Below are 18,095 nucleotides of genomic sequence, written 5' to 3'. Positions count from 1 at the left end.
ACTAAGTTTGTTAAAAAATCACTAATACAAATTTAAACTCAAGCTCTCAATGACCTTTTTTTGTTGTTTTTCTCAGTGATACACATCAAAATGTATTTCAGAAAGCATTGCCAAATATCCATAAGTATATTTAAGAGCCAGTTAGAAAGAACTCTTAAGCTACTCACAGCTAAAATTTGAGTGAAGACAGTTCAAGTAAGAGAAAGTAGCTTTTCTTGAAAATCGGATAGAGCCTGTTTTGTGTGATTGGTAATACCTTTCAGCGTGGTCTCTCAGTAGGGATTTACAGAGGGATACTGAAACCAAAGGATCTCCCTTAAAACTCCTGTTTGTTTTTCTAAACAGCTGGTCTTCAAAACAAGGGGTGGTATTATTTCTGATATAAAATGCAAAGTTAATGATACCAAAAACAAACGACGCTTCTTCATACAGACACATAGTGATGTTTGCCGCAGAGCCATAGGAACTTAGAGCATTTTCCAGAAGGCTTGACGTTGGAGAAAATTTTAAATTTTCTACAGTGTACTTGTTTTATTGAAAATGCTCTAAACTTCCTTGTGTATCCCCTTGTCAAATCCAATATGGAAAGCGAGTTTCAAGTCTTACTGGTTTCTGATGTTCCGTTTTCTCTTGCTAAGGTGTTCCTGGTGAGGAAGGTGAAGGGGTCCGACGCTGGGCAGCTCTATGCCATGAAGGTCCTTAAGAAAGCCACCCTAAAAGGTAAGGGCTTCAGAACGGCCGGCTGCTTCGGAGACAGGTAACTGCAATTTCTACTCCGTTATTTGAGGAAATATTCATTCCATTTAATGTTCACGATTTCTGAAGATGTCTCTAAATGAGCACTGATTGATACTCTCTGATTGATAATAAACTGTATAAACATTTCCATGAATATTTAAAATACCCCTGCAGAGTTTCCACAATTGTCAGAGAAGAGCTGTATTGCGTAAATACCATTCTCCCACATATGTTCTGCCATGGAGCGGCATTTGGAAAGCAGAGCAGCAGGCTGCGAGCAGGCTGTCGGGCTGGATGGGGCCTGAAAAACCAGCCTCGATACCGGCCGGCCGACGGCCTCACTCGGTTTTAAATACAATGTGACTCATGGTTGGGTTGGGTTGTTTTCCTTTGTTGACCCAGTGGCTGGGCATTAGAAATACTGATTTCTGCCCAGCTCCTCTGCACGCCCATCCTGCACGTGAGGGATGAGCACCTAGTGCAGCATTAAGAGTTAGAATGTGATCCAGAATCTCCGTTCCAGGCTCATAGTCTTTAAGCCTGTCACTAGCTGGGCACCTACTGTATCTGTTCTGATCACCTCCTATTCACTCTGTTGATGAGAGAGGGAACTTCCCCCTGCCCTAAACAGCATAAGATGATTGAACACACAGAGCCGGGCACTGGACAGATGAACTGACAGCAGCTTATTAGTTACATAAACTGACCCCCTGGGGAGGAGGGCACCCCGTGCCACACAGAGCCTCACAGGGGCAGCACTTAGGTGCCGAGACGGTGAGAGGCAGGCTTCCTAGGAACGGGAGGGTCACGTGGCCCCTGGTTCCTGCAGAAGGTGTGGCTGGCTTGTTGGAATGATTCTGTGGGCTGGCAGGGAACTGAAGCCTTTTAGGGTGGGTGCTGGATGGGGGCAGCTGGTCCAGCTTATGGGGAAACCAGCTGGGCAGGGAGACTTTCTCTCTGGGCGGGGGGCACACTTGGCAGAGCAGGGAGCTCATGCGGAGGCCTTGGGGCCCCGTGAGGCTCTGAGATGTCAAGGCGGCACTTGAACTTTTAGGTCTTGCAACAGTGTCCCTAGCAACTACAGGCAGGGGAGCAGTACAAATATGTCATTCTCTGCCTTCAAGTCACTTGCCGTCTAGCTAAGGAAATGAGATATATGTTGGGAAGGACCTGTCACCAACAATAAGGACAAAAAATGCATAGACCAATATGTACAGACTTTAAACCACTTAGGTATACAAAGGAGGAAAAGAGCTCTTCCAAGTGAGTTAGAAGGTCCATGGAACTTAAGGTGAAAATTCTATAGGGGAGAGAAATCTGGTTGACATTTATCAGCACAACCAATGGTAAGAAAATGCAGAAGGTGACCACTTTGGTTAGACCTGATTAGAATTGTCTGTGTGTTTGGGGGCGGGGAGGGTACTGTTATAAATACAGATCCAGGCCCCACTCCTGACCTATTGAATCATCATCTTTTAGAAACAAGGCCTAGATATATGACTTTTCAAACAAGATGTCCCAGTAATTCTTATCTTAGGTGAGACATTCTAGTTTATTGTAGGCACTTGAGTTTTTAGTTCAGTGTTATCAATTGTAACATAATTTAACCCACGCTTTTTAGAGTGAACTTTTTTTTTTAGTACTTTAAATTCTAGGGTACACGTGCACAATGTGCAGGTTTGTTACATGTGTTGTATACATGTGCCATGTTGGTGTGCTGCACTCATTAACTCATCATTTACATTAGGTATATCTCCTAATGCTGTCCCTCCCCTGTCCCTCCACCCCACCACAGGCCCCAGTGTGTGATGTTCCCCATCCTGTGTCCAAGTGTTCTCGTTGTTCAATTCCCACCTATGAGTAAGAACATGCGGTGTTTGGTTTTCTGTCCTTGCCATAGTTTGCTCAGAATGATGGTTTCCAGCTTCATCCATGTCCCTACAAAGGACATGAACTCATCCTTTTTTATGGCTACATAGTATTCCATGGTGTCTAGGTGCCACATTTTCTTAATCCAGTCTATCATTGATGGACATTTGGGTTGGTTCCAAGTCTTTGCTATTGTGAATAGTGCCACAATAAACATATGTGTGCATGTGTCTTTACAGCAGCATGATTTATAATCCTTTGGGTATATACCCAGTAATGGGATGGCTGACTCAAATGGTATTTCTAGTTCTAGATCCTTGAGGAATCGCCATACTGTCTTCCACAATGGTTAAACTAGTTTACAGTCCCACCAACAGTGTAAAAGTGTTCCTATTTCTCCACATCCTCTCCAGCACCTGTTGTTTCCTGACTTTTTAATGATTGCCATTCTAACTGCTGTGAGATGGTATCTCATTGTGGTTGTGATTTGCATTTCTCTGATGGCCAGTGATGATGAGCATTTTTTCATGTGTCTGTTGGCTGCATAAATGTCTTCTTTTGAGAAGTGTCTGTTCATATCCTTTGCCCACTTTTTGATGGGGTTGTTTGATTTTTTCTTGTAAATTTGTTTAAGTTCATTGTAGATTCTAGATATTAGCCCTTTGTCAGATGGGGAGATTGCAAAAATTTTCTCCCATTCTGTAGGTTGCCTGTTCACTCTGATGGTAGTTTCTTTTGCTGTGCAGAAGCTCTTTAGTTTAATTAGATTCCATTTGTCAATTTTGGCTTTTGTTGCCATTGTTTTGGTGTTTTAGACATGAAGTCCTTGCCCATGCCTATGTCCTGAATGGTAATGCCTAGGTTTTCTTCTAGGGTTTTTATGGTTTTAGGTCTAACATTTAAGTCTTTAATCCATCTTGAATTAATTTTTGTATAAAGTGTAAGGAAGGGATCCAGTTTCAGCTTTCTACATATGGCTAGCCAGTTTTCCCAGCACCATTTATTAAATAGGGAATCCTTTCCCCATTTCTTGTTTTTGTCAGGTTTGTCAAAGATCAGATGTTTGTAGATGTGTGGTATTATTTCTGAGGGCTCTGTTCTGTTCCATTGGCCTATATCTCTTCAGTTACAGTTATCTCAGTTATCTCTTCAAAATAGGAAGTTAAATTAGACATCTATTAGTGCAGGATCATCTGAAAGCCAACACAGTGAACTGTTCTTGCAGTTTCTCGAAAGGTTGACCAGAGATTACCATGCGACCTCACTGGTCCACTCCTAGGCGGTTCACCAAGAGAAATGAACACAGCTGTCTACACAGAAACTAGCACAGGAGTGTTCATGGCAGCACCAGCCAATTCACAGTAGCCAAAAAAAGGGAAAGAGCTCAAATGTCCACTGTCTGGGAAATGGAAAAATAAAGTGTCTATCTATTCAATGGAATGATATTGGGCAATAGAAAGAAATCAAGTACTGGTGCCCGCTCCAACATGGGTGAAGCCTGGAAAGAGTGTACTCAGCGGGAACAGCCAGGCACCAAGCCGCACGGGTTAAGATTCCACTCATGTGACAGTCCAGGAGAGGCAGACCCTAGAGACAGAAGGTAGATGAGTGGTTTCCTAGGCTGGGGGGTGAGAGAGGTGGGAACTGAGTGCAGACAGGTCTGGAGCTGCTTTTGGTGTGATTAAAATGCTTTAAAACCCATTGATGGTACACAACTCTGTGAATATCCTAAAAATCATTGAATTGTACACTTTAAATGGGCATATCATATGGAATGTGAATTATATCTCCAAAAAGCTGTTATTTTTAAAATGAACAGCTGCTGGATAATACGTTCCTTTCCTAAAACCCACTCTTTCATCCTCGAGGCATTGAGATTTTCTTTCAAACACAGATGAGGCATCTTCCTGTGGTTTAAGACAAAGGCAGGTGGATGCGGGAAGCTCTCCAGCCTGTCCTCGGCCACACACTGTCCTACTGTCCATCAGCCGGTTCCATGTTCACCTCTCCAGGGCACCAGGAGTGACCCAGAAGAGCTTCTTTTCTCCTTCAAGCGTTAACGGTTCCTTCTTTCCCTTCAAAGTTGGTCTCACCTCCCCCCCGCCACTGAAGGAAAGGGAGGCAAAGTGGGAGTGCAGCTGGAATCTGTGCCTGCTCGCTCTGCTCTGTGGGAATACGGTGGAATGGAGGAGCGGGAAGCTGCTCTCTGTTTAAGTCGTCGCTAAGCCTGGACTCCCTCAGGGCTGACCTTGGCCTCTTAGCTCAAGTGCAGAACTCTCCATCTTGATGACTTCACTCTCCTTGACGCAAGTATCCACGGCTGTTTATAATCCAATCCACGGTGTCCTTGAGAAACGGCTCCTGATCCATGGTTACGTGGAATAGGCTGGACATAAAACTCTGTGTACAGAATAATCATGGTATCGTTAAATGTAAGAGTGACTTGAGCAGTAGTGAGGTGTGTATATTTGTGTGTACACACACGAGATGGACATTGTGCCAGAAGCAAACATGCCAAAGTGAAGGGCCAACTTACAGGATTGGGGCTAGCTGTTGTCTTCTTCCCTATACTCTGTTACTGCAAGTTTTCAACAGAAATAAAATATATCTGATTTTTTTGTAATATAAAGTTATTTTTAAAATATTTTGGAACAATATGCTTGAGTAGCTAAAATTATTTTTATACTATGAAAATGAGCCATGTGGCTGGCTGTGGTAGTCACACCTGTAATCCCAGCACTTTAGGGGGCAGAGGTGGGAAGATTGCTTGAGCCCCAGAGTTCAAGACTTAGGCAACATGTTAAGACCCCATCTCTACAAAAAATTTAAAAAGTCAAAAAATTAACTGGATACGGTGGCGCACACCTGTAGTCCCAGCTACTTGGGAGGCTGAGGTGGGAGGATTGCTTACGCCCAAGATCTCAAGGCTTCAGTGAGCTGTGATTGTGCCACTGCACTCTAGCCTGGGTGACAGAGCAAGACCCTGTCAAAAAAAAAAAAAAAAAAAAAAAAAAAGCCATATAAACATAGAAGAATAGAAACATTTTTGTTTCCTTGTGTTCCTTAAAAGTCAACTTTAAGGAACAACTAATCATTGTTTTACATCTTATATGGTTTCAGCTTTCCATAATGATCCATCACTAAAAAATAGATTTTTTTTCCAAAAATTTCATTGGAATTTATTTTCTGAAGAGAAAAATAGAAAAGCTTTGCAAATAATATTTTGCATACTTCGAAGTAGGTTAGGTCCCTGGATCTAACCGTGATGCAGCAGAGTTATGTGGAGAGGAGGCCTGGTACTAACTAGCACTAACTGGTACTAAGTAGCACTTAGCCTGGGCAAGGACACCTGCTGGCCCAAAACCTTAGTTTCTTGTTTCTTCCTCATCTTTGAAAGAAGAGAGTTGACTCAAGGGACCTCCAAGTTTGTCTCAGCTCTAACACCTCTGCATTCCATTAGCCTAAGTTGTTCAAGTATCTCCTAACCCGTTCTCCACCCTCATAATATCCCTGATTTGTGAGATCATTAATCATCCTGAAGAATGATAAGGAGAGAGAAGGAACGCATGGTAACAGCCGCAGGGATGCTCTCCACGTGCTGACAGCAAAACCCCGAAAGCCCAGGCGGCCGTCCAGGGAGGATGCCAGGCACGTGAATAGTCAAATGTTTTGAAAAAGAAAAATGAAAGGGGGTGGGAGACCTGCAGAAGTCATTTTGAAACTCCAGCTCATTTCTCCAAACCATGGCTGATCGTCCTATGCCTGGAAGTGAGGGTTGTCAGTGGGATTCCTTCCAGCTCACCTCGGAGGATAATGGCTTCTGATGGCTCCATTTGATCTCCAAACAAGTTTGGAGCGTTGGGCACCCGCCTCTTTCCTTTAGAGAGGGGGCGGGTCATTTCTGAGGGAGGTCATCTGTGCAGCTGCTGAGGGGGCCATGCTGCTGGGGTGCACTCGCAACCTTGCTCCTCTCCCTCTGACCTGGCGGTGCTGCCTGTCGCTCCAGTACTTAAGGATGCCTTAAATGTGCTCGACTCCTTTAACTTGACAAAGCTTCCATGTTCATGACTCAACGTGGAGTTATTACAGGTAACAGTTCTATATAGTGCATTCCACATAAAATGAATTCCAAAGGGTAATATCCCCACTTCGTATTGCAAGGGAACTTGATTTAAAAGGATGTATTGCAAAGAAACGTATTCCCAACCGTGAGACCAAGAATGAACCAAGCCTCATCTTCATCAAACAGGGCTGGTCACGCACCTTAAGAGATGGGCTGTATTGTATGGAGCAGTAGTTTTCATCCTCAGCTGCAAGCTGGAGTGGCCTGGGGGACTTTCACAAAATGCTGATGCCTGGGACCCCTCTGGGAGACTCTAAGTTGGTCGGTCTGAGCGTGAGAATTGATGAAAGCTGCCTCTGCCAGTGTCTTTAGGGCACTGCCAACATGGAGAATCCCTGATACAGGGGCCGGGAACACCAAGTCCAGACCCTGGAGCTGAGTCCAGCTCTAACCCCACGAGCTGTGTCATCTTGGGGTGCCTCTCCTGGCCTCAGTGTCCCCTTGCTGAAAGTGGGATAGGATGTATTAATAGATAACTGCCCCACATCATTGCCGATGTGAGGCTCTCCCTTGTTAGAGTGTGCAGAGTGCTGCCGGCTCAAGCAAAGTCTCGGGAAGTGTAAGCTGTGTTCACCTTCAGCCCTTTTCTCCACGAAGACTGCTTGGCTTTGGAGCTGTGTTAGGACTTTCCTGGTTGAGGTTTTGTTTAGTTCTGCTGAGTAGGGATGTGGGGAGGAAGTTAGATGCCACCTGGTTAGAAAGAATGATGTCTTGGTTCAGCTGTAATACCTCCAGTTACAATATGAAAGGCCTGTGATCACGTTCATGACTAAAGGTGGCCGGTGCCTGCATGGAGAACACAGACGCGCCCTTCTGCAGGAGGGCTCACTGTGTGGAATTCCTTCATCTGGGTAGGCACTCTTCACAATGTGGAATGAGCTGCTTACGTGAAATATTTCTTGATACTGATGATTTTTCTGATAGGACTGCACCTGGGTTTTCATGCCTAACTAGTTTTCAAGCATTTTCCCTGCAAGTCAACTTTCTCAGCCTAGAGGAGATATGCATTCCCTTCCTGGAAGGAAATAAGCTGTGTTCAGTTGTTTGTAAAGGAGAAAATAAAATCATTCCAGCAGAATCTCTCTGTTTAAGCAAGTCAAGTCACTAATGATTATGCTGGTGTGTGTTTTTGGCGGCTGTGTGGTGGGTCACTCTCACGGCACCCACGGCAGTCAGGAGATGCTGGAATGGGCCTAGGCAGCACAGTCCAAGCTTGGCAACATGTCAAAGACCCCTCTGTCCTTCCTGTAAGCAGTGGAGCACGTCCTGTAAGATGGGATCACTGCAGAGGCACTGGGAATGCAGAGCTGTATGTAGTGTGACCCGCATAGACAGGTATCAATGACAGCATCTTGAAGTAGAACCTCCTCGGAGTTAGCCCGCCTGGCTCCAAACCCCAGAATGTTATTTTCAGCACCTCTTTATTTGTTTTCCTCTCTTATGCTGAGATGCTTTGTTAGAAGGCACTGAGTCACTCAGAAACTCAGCTCCGATCAATCTGGTAGCTTGAACAGATTGTATTTCCATAATATGGTAATTCATTTATGTCATTTGATTCCCATTTGGATGATTTCAGATTCCCAGGGGAGAAAAAAGTAAGGAAAATTCTAAGCACAATTTTGCCCTCTCTTAAGAGGGAAGGACTGTTATTATTATTGTATTTTTATAAATCATCATCTTTATTTACGAATGATGAAACTAAGGCACAAGGCAGCAAAATTACTCAAAAGCATATTGTTTGGAAGTGGTGAAGGTCAGAATCCTGTGCTTATCCCAAGATAACTCCCAGGGTCCCCAGGCCTCCCTGGGCCAGCTCCATCCTCACCAGATGACAGACTCCCTGCATTTCTTCAGCAAGAAGCTACATCCCTGCTCATTGTACTTAAGGTGTTTACTCTTCAAGGGATTCATTTCCCATTTAATTGCATAAGATGACAAACAAAATGAAAATGTCTGCTGCTTAAGCCATCTTTGACTTCTGTCTTTCTCAAGCCCTTTGTAAGGTACAATCTCACTCTGTCTCTTGCATTTCAGGTAAACATCACCCTTATCTAACAGGCATCTGATTCATTACAGATACACCCACCTCTGTATGGTGGAGTCCTCTATGTGTTTATTACCAGAGTTGCATTTCTTGAATTACAGATATTCAAAAAGGAGGAAATAGATTTTTTTCATTACTTATCATCTTTAATACCTGTGCAGTGTAAGTACTTAAGAGTAATGGGCTTAAGATTTTTCTGCACAAAGATTCTCTATTAAGGAAGTCAGCTAAGTAACCATATCAGTCTTTTTAAAAATACTTGAGTATAGAAGAATAAAAAGACACCTTTTGGGGAGCCATGCCCATTATGGTAATCAGTGTGGTTAACTTTTCTTATTATTATTTATGGTTTTCTTCTCTTCCTTTATTTGTGGAGTAATTAACTGTAAAAATTTGCCCCCCAAAAGTTTAGCAACAGAATGGCTCATGGAAGCCTGTTTTTTACTATGAATTAAACCTTTGAAAGCTAAAAGATATTGTGGGAAGAAGGACTTTTATTCTGCATCCGGGAGACTGCTCGGGATATAATTTCAGGCTCAATAGCCTTTTTGGGGGTAAAGAAAGGAAGTCTCAGGCAATGGCTGCCCAGTGGGGGAGACTGAGTTTAGCACAGCCCACACTCTCCAGTGCTGGTAAGTCTCAGGCTAAAGTGTGTCTGTCAGCTCAGTCTTCAAAATCCCTCCAGTTGCGCTGCATCAAACACAAAGCATCATCGAGCCTCTGACTGCCAGGCCTTCAGGTCACCAAAGCCGTCTGCATATGCTCAGCCCCCCACAGAGGTGTGTGCAGAAGCCAGGGTCCCATGGGCTTGTGGCAGCAGAGCTATTGGCACTGCACGGTCAGGGCAGCATCCACTACGTCCCCCACACAGTGGTTTCCTAAGGTGCATTTACACAGCCATTTCTCATCTTCATAGCAGCTGACACAATTGCATTTAATTTAATTTTATCTTAACCTTAATTTTCTTTTGTATTATCACCTAGATAGAACAGAACAGAACAGTATGCTGTAATATGATGCGATACGTGTCTTAGTTCATTCAGGCAGATATCACAGAACATCATAGATTGTGTGGCTTCTAAACAACAGAAACCTTTTTCTCACAGTTCTGCCACAAGTCCAAGATCCAGGCTGTGTCAGATTTCGTGCCTGGGAAGGGCTGCTGCCTGGTTCATAGCCATCTCCTGGCTGTGTCCTCACTTGATGGAAGGCATGAATGAGCTCTCTGGGGTCTCATTTCTAAGGGCACTAATCCCATGCATGAGGGCTCCACCCTTCTGACCTAATCACCTCCCAGAGGCCCCACCTAAAACCATCACACTGGGGGTTAGGTTTCAACATATGAATTTAGTGGGGGGAACATACACAGTCTATAGCGTTCCACCCCAGTCCCTAAAATTCATATCTTTCCCACATTCATCCCATTTCCATAGCCTCTGCTTCATTCCCACATCAACTCAAGTCTAAAGCCCAACATCTCATCCAAATCATATGGTTTCCTCTGATCCCCAATGTCAGTATCTCTACAATCTCTCTGTATTAGTGAGATCCAAGGTACAATTCATCCTGACCACAATCACCCTCCAGCTGTGAGCCTATGAAACCACATGAGCTCTGTGCCTCAAAAATCCAGTGGTGGGACCAGCATAGGACAGACATTTTCTTTCCAAAAGGAGAAATAGGAAAGAAAAGGAGTAACAGGTCCCAAGTAAGTCTAAAACTCAACAGGGAAAATAACATGGAACCTCAAGACTCCAGAATAATCCTCTTTGACTAGATGCTGTGCCCTCCAGACCCACTGGAGCAGGGGTCCTGCCTTTTGGACATACCGAGTTGGCGGTCCTGTCCCAGAGCTTTGCAGGGCAGGGGTCGGCTCTCCAAGTCCCTGGCCCCACGTCTTTGGGTGGCCCCCCACGGTTTTGGGTGACCCAATCCAGTGTAGTTGGATGGCCCCACAGTGGTTCTGTGCCTGGACCCCAGCCTTTGAAATTTAGGTAGGGGCAGCCACACCCCCAAGGCTCCTGCACTCCCCATGGTAGGGAAAAGAGAACCACGCAGTCACTGCCAGCCTTTGCCACCTGCTCCCTCCAGAGGGCAACTGCTGGGGCTCACAGGGCACCAGGGTCTGCCCAAGGCAGAGCTGTACCCGGGACAGCCAGGGACAGCAGTGCTGGAGAGTGGGCAGCCCATGATGTGAGGCAGCGCCCTTGAGGTCACCAGGCACCAGTGGCTGCTACTTTTAAATCGTTCTACCCTGGGGCTCTTGTGCTGGCCTGACATGGATGGGCAACCCTGATGCTCTCTGAGTTGGCCGCAGGGTCATGTTTCTGTTGCCTTGGAGAATCGCTGCCCGCTTCTGTGGAGATGGCTGGTCCATACTGACTTCCTGTCAGCATTCAGGATTCCTTAGTTATTCCCTAAGAAGATGTAGGCCTTCTCTACAGCTCTCCTTTTCTTTCTAAGTCCTCACCAGAATCACATTGAAAGGTCTGTTCATGGCAAGATAGGCCTTTTCTAGCTGTATCTCAGAACTCTTCCAGCCTCTACTCATTACCCAGTTCCAAAGCTACTTCTCCATTCTTAGGTTTTATTATAGGGACATCCCACTTCTGGGTACCAAATTCTGTATTATTCAGGATTTTCCAGAGTAACACAACCAACAGGATGGATTACATTTCTTAGAGGGAGATTTATTACAGGAATCAGCTCACATGGGTATGAAGGCTGAGAAGCTCCAGGAGCTTCTGTCTGCAAGCTGGAGAACCAGAAAGGCTGGGGTGTCATTCAGTTCAAATCCAAAGGCCTGAGAACCAGGAGAGCTGGTGGCATAAGTTCCAGTCCGAATTCAAAGTCCCAAGAACCAGGAGAGTGGGTGGTATAAGTTCCAGTCTGAATTCGAAGTCCTGAGAACCAGGAGATCTGGTGGCATAAGTTCCAGTCCGAATTCAAAGTCCCAAGAACCAGGAGAGTGGGTGGTATAAGTTCCAGTCTGAATTCGAAGTCCTGAGAACCAGGAGATCTGGTGGTACAAGTTCCAGTCTGAATTGGAAGTCCTGAGAACCAGGAGAGCTGGTGGTATAAGTTTCAGTCTGAATTCGAAGTCCTGAGAACCAGGAAAGCTGGTGGTATAAGTTTCAGTCTGAATTCGAAGTCCTGAGAACTTGGTGTGGGGAGAGGAGAGCAATGGTTTAAGTCTCAGTCCAAGAACCAGGCACTGATTTCCGAGGGCTAGAAAACATGCATGTCCCAGTTCAACAGGGAGCAGATTCCTCTCCCACTGCTTTTTTGTTCTATTCCAGCCCTCAGTGGACTGGATGGTGCCTGCCCATATAGGGGAGGGTGATCTTTACTCAGTCCACCAATTCAAATGCTGATATCTTCCAGAAACGCCCTCACACACACACCCAGAAATCACGGTTCACCAGCTCTCTGGGCATCTCTTAGCCCAGTCAAGTTGACACATAAAACTAACCACCACAATATGCTATATAATGTAATATACATATAATGTCTATTGGTGGAGATCATTTAAAAATCAGAAACACAAATGCAGGCATTGCTGCCTGAAAAGAGGCACCTTGAAGAGGGGTTCCAGAAAGTAGCTCTAGTTGCGCATCATATATCCTATGCCTGCCAGGATAATCTCACAAAGTGCTTCCTCCCATGTTTTCCTGGGAAGGAAACCAGTGTGCCCTTCACAGTGGGGTGAACCTGTTGGTGCCTCCACAACCATCTCAGCCCCAGGGATTGTCTTGGGGCCATGACAGGTAAAGAGCACATGGCAGTTAGAGCTGGTACCAGTAGGCACAGGTTGCTGAACAGAGCAAAGTAAACAGTGGAAACCACATCATCCAAACCCGAAACGCGGCAGGTTGGCCACAAATAGAGGGCTGATTTGAAGGACAATGAAATTTTCACTTATCTCCAGTGCCTACCATTTATTAGCGAATCTCAAGATAGCCTAGAACATTTATTCTTTTCACATCTATAGTAGCAATCCCCAGTCAACTCCAGACTAACCTGTTAAGTACCAGAGAATAAACATCACAGAGAGGCTATAGCCTGGCCCAAATGGCCTGGCTCCAGAGTCTCCAGTAGTCTAGAACTATCCAACAGGAAATTGTTGCTGACATTTCTGAAGAAACCTCTTCACTTGGTTTTCTTTTTTATACATCTAGATCTTAGAAATGAAAACTCCTTGGACTCCCTGGCTGTCAAAGAGGCGGCTTGAACGTACTCAGCATCAGAAAATGAAACATTTGCTTTCACTGTCTGTTTCTTAGTGGAAGAATCACTCCATGGCTGTCAGTTGGCAGATCCATGGTTCCAGCTCTCTCATTCCATTCCTGGATATGGGCCATGAATGACCGACACCACCTAGGGTGGGCAATGGTGAGGTCAGTGGATTGCAGCTCTGTCCAGCAAAGCTAGAATTTGCACAGACCTGAACATCTTCCCTAGTCCCTCTTGAAGAGCCATTGCTTGGTGTGGGCATTGCTTGGTGTGATGACTGTCCTTGTCTCTTGACATCTTGTTTAGTTTGTCCTTGTGTTCATATATGGAAACTAGGCATGGTCAGTTACACAGTGTTGTCAGCAGTAATACAGCCCTGCCCTGGAATGAACACATCCTTTTCCTGTTTTCTGCCACCCTAAACCCAACATATACTTGTGTTAGGCCACATTGTGCCCAGGGAGTCAACTGTACAGAACATTCTTATAAAAACGTCTTCCCTGCACTGATGAGTTTAATCTGGAATATGTTGCATTCACTGTCAGGGCTGGATTCTCTGTTTATTTATTACTGTAAGCATAATGGTAGTATTGGGGTATTGTATTTATTTTGGCTTTTGACCTTTTTTCTGCTTGTTTAAGATAACCATATTTTTTTTTTGCCTTTTAATTTTATAATCTTTTTGAATGGCCAATTTGTAAATATTTTGTAACTATCTTTCCTGTGTTATTTCTTCCATAGTTTATATTTAAAAAACAAAAAAGATTCTCCATCCAGACACCAGATAAGTGTTCACCTTTGTTATAATTTGTTTTGCATTTTTTTTTTTTTGAGGCAGTGTTTTTTACTCCTGTCACCCAGCCTCAACTTCCCAGGCTCAAGAGATTCTCCCACCTCAGCCTCCCAAGTAGCTAGGGCTGCAGGTACACACCACCATTCCTGGCTAATTTTTTGTATTTTTAGTAGAGACAGGGTTTTACCGTGTTGCTCAGGTGGCAAGACCAGCTCAGTCGTGGAGACCCTAACCCAGCAGTGCTAGAGGAATTAAAGACACACACACAGAAATATAGCGTGTGGAGTGGGAAATCAGGGGTCTCACAGCCTTCAGAGCTAAGAGCCTCGAACAGAGATTTACCCACATATTTACTGACAGCAAGCCAGTCGTAAGATTTACTAAAAGTATTCCTTATGGGAAATAAAGGGATGGGCCCAAATAAAAGGATGGCATTGGTTAGTTATCTGCAGCAGGAACAGGTCCTTAAAGCACAGATCGCTCGTGCTGTTGTTTGTGGTTTAAGAACGCCTTAAGTTGTTCTCCACCCTGGGTGAGCCGTGGCACCAAGGCCATCATGAACACGCCACAGTGCTGCAGAGATTTTGTTTATGGCCAGTTTTGGGGCCAGTTTATGGCCAGATTTGGGGGCCCGTTCCCAACACTCAGGCTTGTCTCCAACTCTTGGGCTCAAGTGATCCACCCACCTCAGCCTCCCAAAATGTTGGGATTACGGGTAGGAGCCACTGTGCCTGGCCAGCTTTGTGGGGTTTTTTTGTTTTGTTTTTTTTTTTAAGTAATTCTTTAATAGATCTGGGATTTATTTTAGTGTAAGATATAGGGAGGAGACCTTTTTTTTTGGTTTTTTTTTTTTTTTTTACTGTAACTAGATGGTCCCTTCAAAATTTGAATATAAGACATCTATCTTTCTCTAATTTTTCACCAGACTTACCAAGTTTTCCTTACCAACGCTCTAAAGTCAGACATGTGGCTAAACAATGTTCTTCATTCCAAATGGATGTGAATTCAATAACATTGGTCCTATTTAAAGGATTTTTAGATGCTCTTACCTAGAGTCAAAGACCAAGCTTTGCAAGGAGATGGCAAGATGGAGTAGGAACCTCCCTTTTCTCTGCCATGCTGCTTCACCAGGTCTCAGCTTCAGAGCATGCAGGGCCTGGCAGATGGAACAGGGACTTCACCCAGAAGAGGAGGCACATTGGGGTGATGGACGGCCTGCCCTCCCACGGGCCCTGCCGAGCCTGGGCCTGCTCTGCTGAGATAAAGCGCACAGCGTAGGAAGCCTGGCCACATGCATCTCATGAGGATTTCCCCGTGTGGAAGCATTCTGAGTCTAGGGCGTGGCAGAGCCCACGGGTCCTCAATGGCAGCCCCGTTGGCTGTGTGATATGTGACAGAGAAATTTTCCTTATTGAGTTTAACTTTGTTTGATGCCAGCAGGCAGCTCAGAGAGAGAGAGACTTGTTGTTTAATCATCCTAGAAGGGGCAGCCTCCCCACCCCTCCCACTGCGTGCAGTCACTCCTGCCCTCCCCATCCCCGGCTTCCTGCAGAGCCTGCCTGCATTCATGAGCCCTGTGTCTTCTGCCCAGGCCTTTGCTTTTACTTTGAGAGAAATCTTTCTGACTCCACTGTGTCCTTTCTTCCTTTGGGGTCTTTGTGCTGAGTGAATAGATTCCATGTTTGCTTTCATTAACTCCCTGAAACTCTTTGGTGCTCACACTGGCTGTAGCTATTGGAGGCTGTAACGGGGGAGAGGTGGGCAATGGAGATGTGAACCCCCAAAATCTCAGACAGGTCTCAGTTAATTTAAAAAGTTTATGCCAAGGTTGAGGACATGCACCTGTGACAACCTCAGGAGGTCCTGACAGCATGTGCCCAAGGTGGTCAGGGGACCGTTTGGTTTTTTGTACATTCTAGGGAGACATAAGACATCAATCAACATATGTATGATGAACATTGGTTCAGTCTGGAAAGGTTGGACAACTCGAAGCAAAGGTGGGAAGACTTTCCAGTCTTCAGCGGGGAGGGGGCTTCCGGGTCATAGGTAGATGAGAGACAAATGGTCGCATTCTTCTGAGTTTCTGACTAGCCTCTCCAAAGGAGGCAATCAGATCTGCATTGATCTCAGTGAGCAGAGGGGTGACTTTGAATAGAATGGGGGGCAGATTTGCCCTAAGCAGCTCCCAGCTTGACTTTTCCCTTTAGCTTGTGATGTGGGGGCCCCAGGATTGATTTTCCTTTCACAGAGACATTCTTTGTAACACTTTCCCTGTGAATCATTTTGCTTTTCCTCCCTACATTCATTCTCCTCTGCTGCAGAGCTAGGGTAGTAGATACAAGAGCTCCATTCGGCAATCTCCAGCTTGTGTTGAGAGCATCCTAATGACGTCACGCCGATGCTGATATGAGGTTTTGCCCTTCAGAGTGTCCTCTCCGGTGCATAACTGCAGTCATGTTTAATAAAACAAGCTCTCTTATTTTTATCTACATCAGGAACTATTTTTTCAAGAATGAATGGATAAAATGTTTTAATAAGAAAGTATATCAGAGTTTCTAAAAGTCACACCAAGGGGTTACACAGATGCTGACTTCACTCACCCACCACATCACAGACCCAGCTGCACGCCCCTCCCCGGGGATGAGCAATGTCCTCATCACGTCGCCCCTGATGAATCGGCTGTGAGTCACGCACCTCCACCAGCGGCCTCCTGCAGTCCCCACCTGGTGGACTGTCTTGAGCATCTGCTGCCACCAAACACTTCTTTCACATTTCCTGATTTCTCTGTCTGTCTCCTCTGGGTCTTCCCACTGCGGACCACATCATGGTGCATCCTCTCTCCCTCCTTCCCCAGAACAACAGTACCCCCACCGAGGTCCTCACCATGGTCCTACTCTCATCCTACATATCCTCCGGTGGTCCTCGGGCACCCTTGGCTGCTGCTGTGGGGTGGGCGTTTGCATCTGTATTTCCAGCAAAGCTCCAAACCAAGTCTTTTCCTGAGCCCCTCATGTCCCCAGCACTCGACAGGCCGAGAATGCAGGTGGCCTCTTCTCTCCCTGCTCACCACCTAACTTCTCTCCTGGCTCATTTCTCCCCCAGTCACCCAGGCAGAGGGCTAGGACGATGCGGCTCCCTTTTTTTTATCCTCAGCAGCTGAGAGGTCCTGAGGTCTCAGTTCTCCCTTCTCCAGGCCAGATCTGTCCCTCTGCAGGGCTGGATAGCAGTATCCTTTTGCCCCATTCTAGCCACGTTGTCCATTCCGGCCATGTTGCTATTGCGTCCTCCACATGACGTCTTAAATCTAGAGGCCCTAAACACGTGCTGTGTGAAAGTCCTCTCCATGGTCTCTTGGCTCCCCAGGCCCACATGTCCCTGCCCGCAGGCCTCATCAGTGTGGCACTGCAGCTCTGTGCGCCAGCCCACCGGCATCCCTGAGGGTACCCCAGCTGCCACCCTACGGGGCCATCCCTTGGCCTGTATCCTCCTGCCCAAGCACCTGGAGGCTCCCGGGTCCCCTGTAAGGCTTAGCCCCTCCTCTGTGAAAACCTCCCAGGCCTTTTCCAGTTCCCCCAGCATGCACAGCTCCCCCAGCACACAAGGGGTGGGACTGGTCACCCTCTGGTGGCCCATTGCTGCCATTACCACAGGGCATCTCCCCACTGGGCTCTCACTTCCTGGAGGGCAGAGCCTGCCTCTTCACATTCCAAACACCCAGCACAAAGAAGACTGAGAAGCAGTGATGGGAAAGGAGTGGGCCCAGGAGAAGAGGTGGGGGAGGAAGGAATTTGAGGCCAAGCAGCAAGAATTGTGACCTCACCATTCAGCTGTCTGATTTGCAAAAGGGCTAGGAAGACCGAGCCTACCTTTGCTCTCACATCTCCCCAAAATCCACGATCCTATGGCCTATTTTCCAGTTCACCTACATAGAGAAGAAAAACTACTCTGACCAGCACGCAGAATCCAGATCACTAAGACATGAACTCACAAATGATAAACAGGAGCGGGTGCAAGACTAAATTCTGCAGGAGAGCCTTCTGAAAAGGTTTGCACACAATGACTACAATCAGAAAGGAAGAAAAGAATCTCTAAACTCCGGGGTCATTACTCTAGAGAGAAAATCATAGCCAGGGGTACAAAATTGTATTCTTTGAAAGTGTTCTGCGCTATCCTGGCTTCTGAACACAGTGCTCCACTTTAACGACTGGGGCAGTGGTTTCCATTCATGGCCCCTCTCATTAAATCTCCTTCAGCCCAGGTTGCTTGCTTCCCCCTTTTCCTCCCCAGCAGTTTGT

General features: G+C 45.9%; 1 protein-coding gene across 4 annotated transcripts in view; it reads left to right on the top strand.

Moving 5' to 3' along the window:
* RPS6KA2 (ribosomal protein S6 kinase A2) overlaps positions 1-18,095 on the top strand; it is a 443,982-nt gene that overhangs the window by 333,204 nt on the left and 92,683 nt on the right. For all 4 annotated transcript variants that reach the window (XM_024248014.3, XM_054558435.2, XM_002817573.6 and 1 more), the window contains one exon: positions 639-720. In XM_024248014.3, the coding sequence (XP_024103782.3) occupies positions 639-720 (82 nt within the window). The remainder of the gene's footprint in view (positions 1-638; positions 721-18,095) is intronic.

This window comes from Pongo abelii, chromosome 5, assembly GCF_028885655.2.
Source record: "Pongo abelii isolate AG06213 chromosome 5, NHGRI_mPonAbe1-v2.0_pri, whole genome shotgun sequence".
Taxonomy (NCBI): Eukaryota; Metazoa; Chordata; class Mammalia; order Primates; family Hominidae; genus Pongo; species Pongo abelii.
Note: the sequence above shows the minus strand (reverse complement) of the source record. Positions and strands in the feature narration are given on the sequence as shown.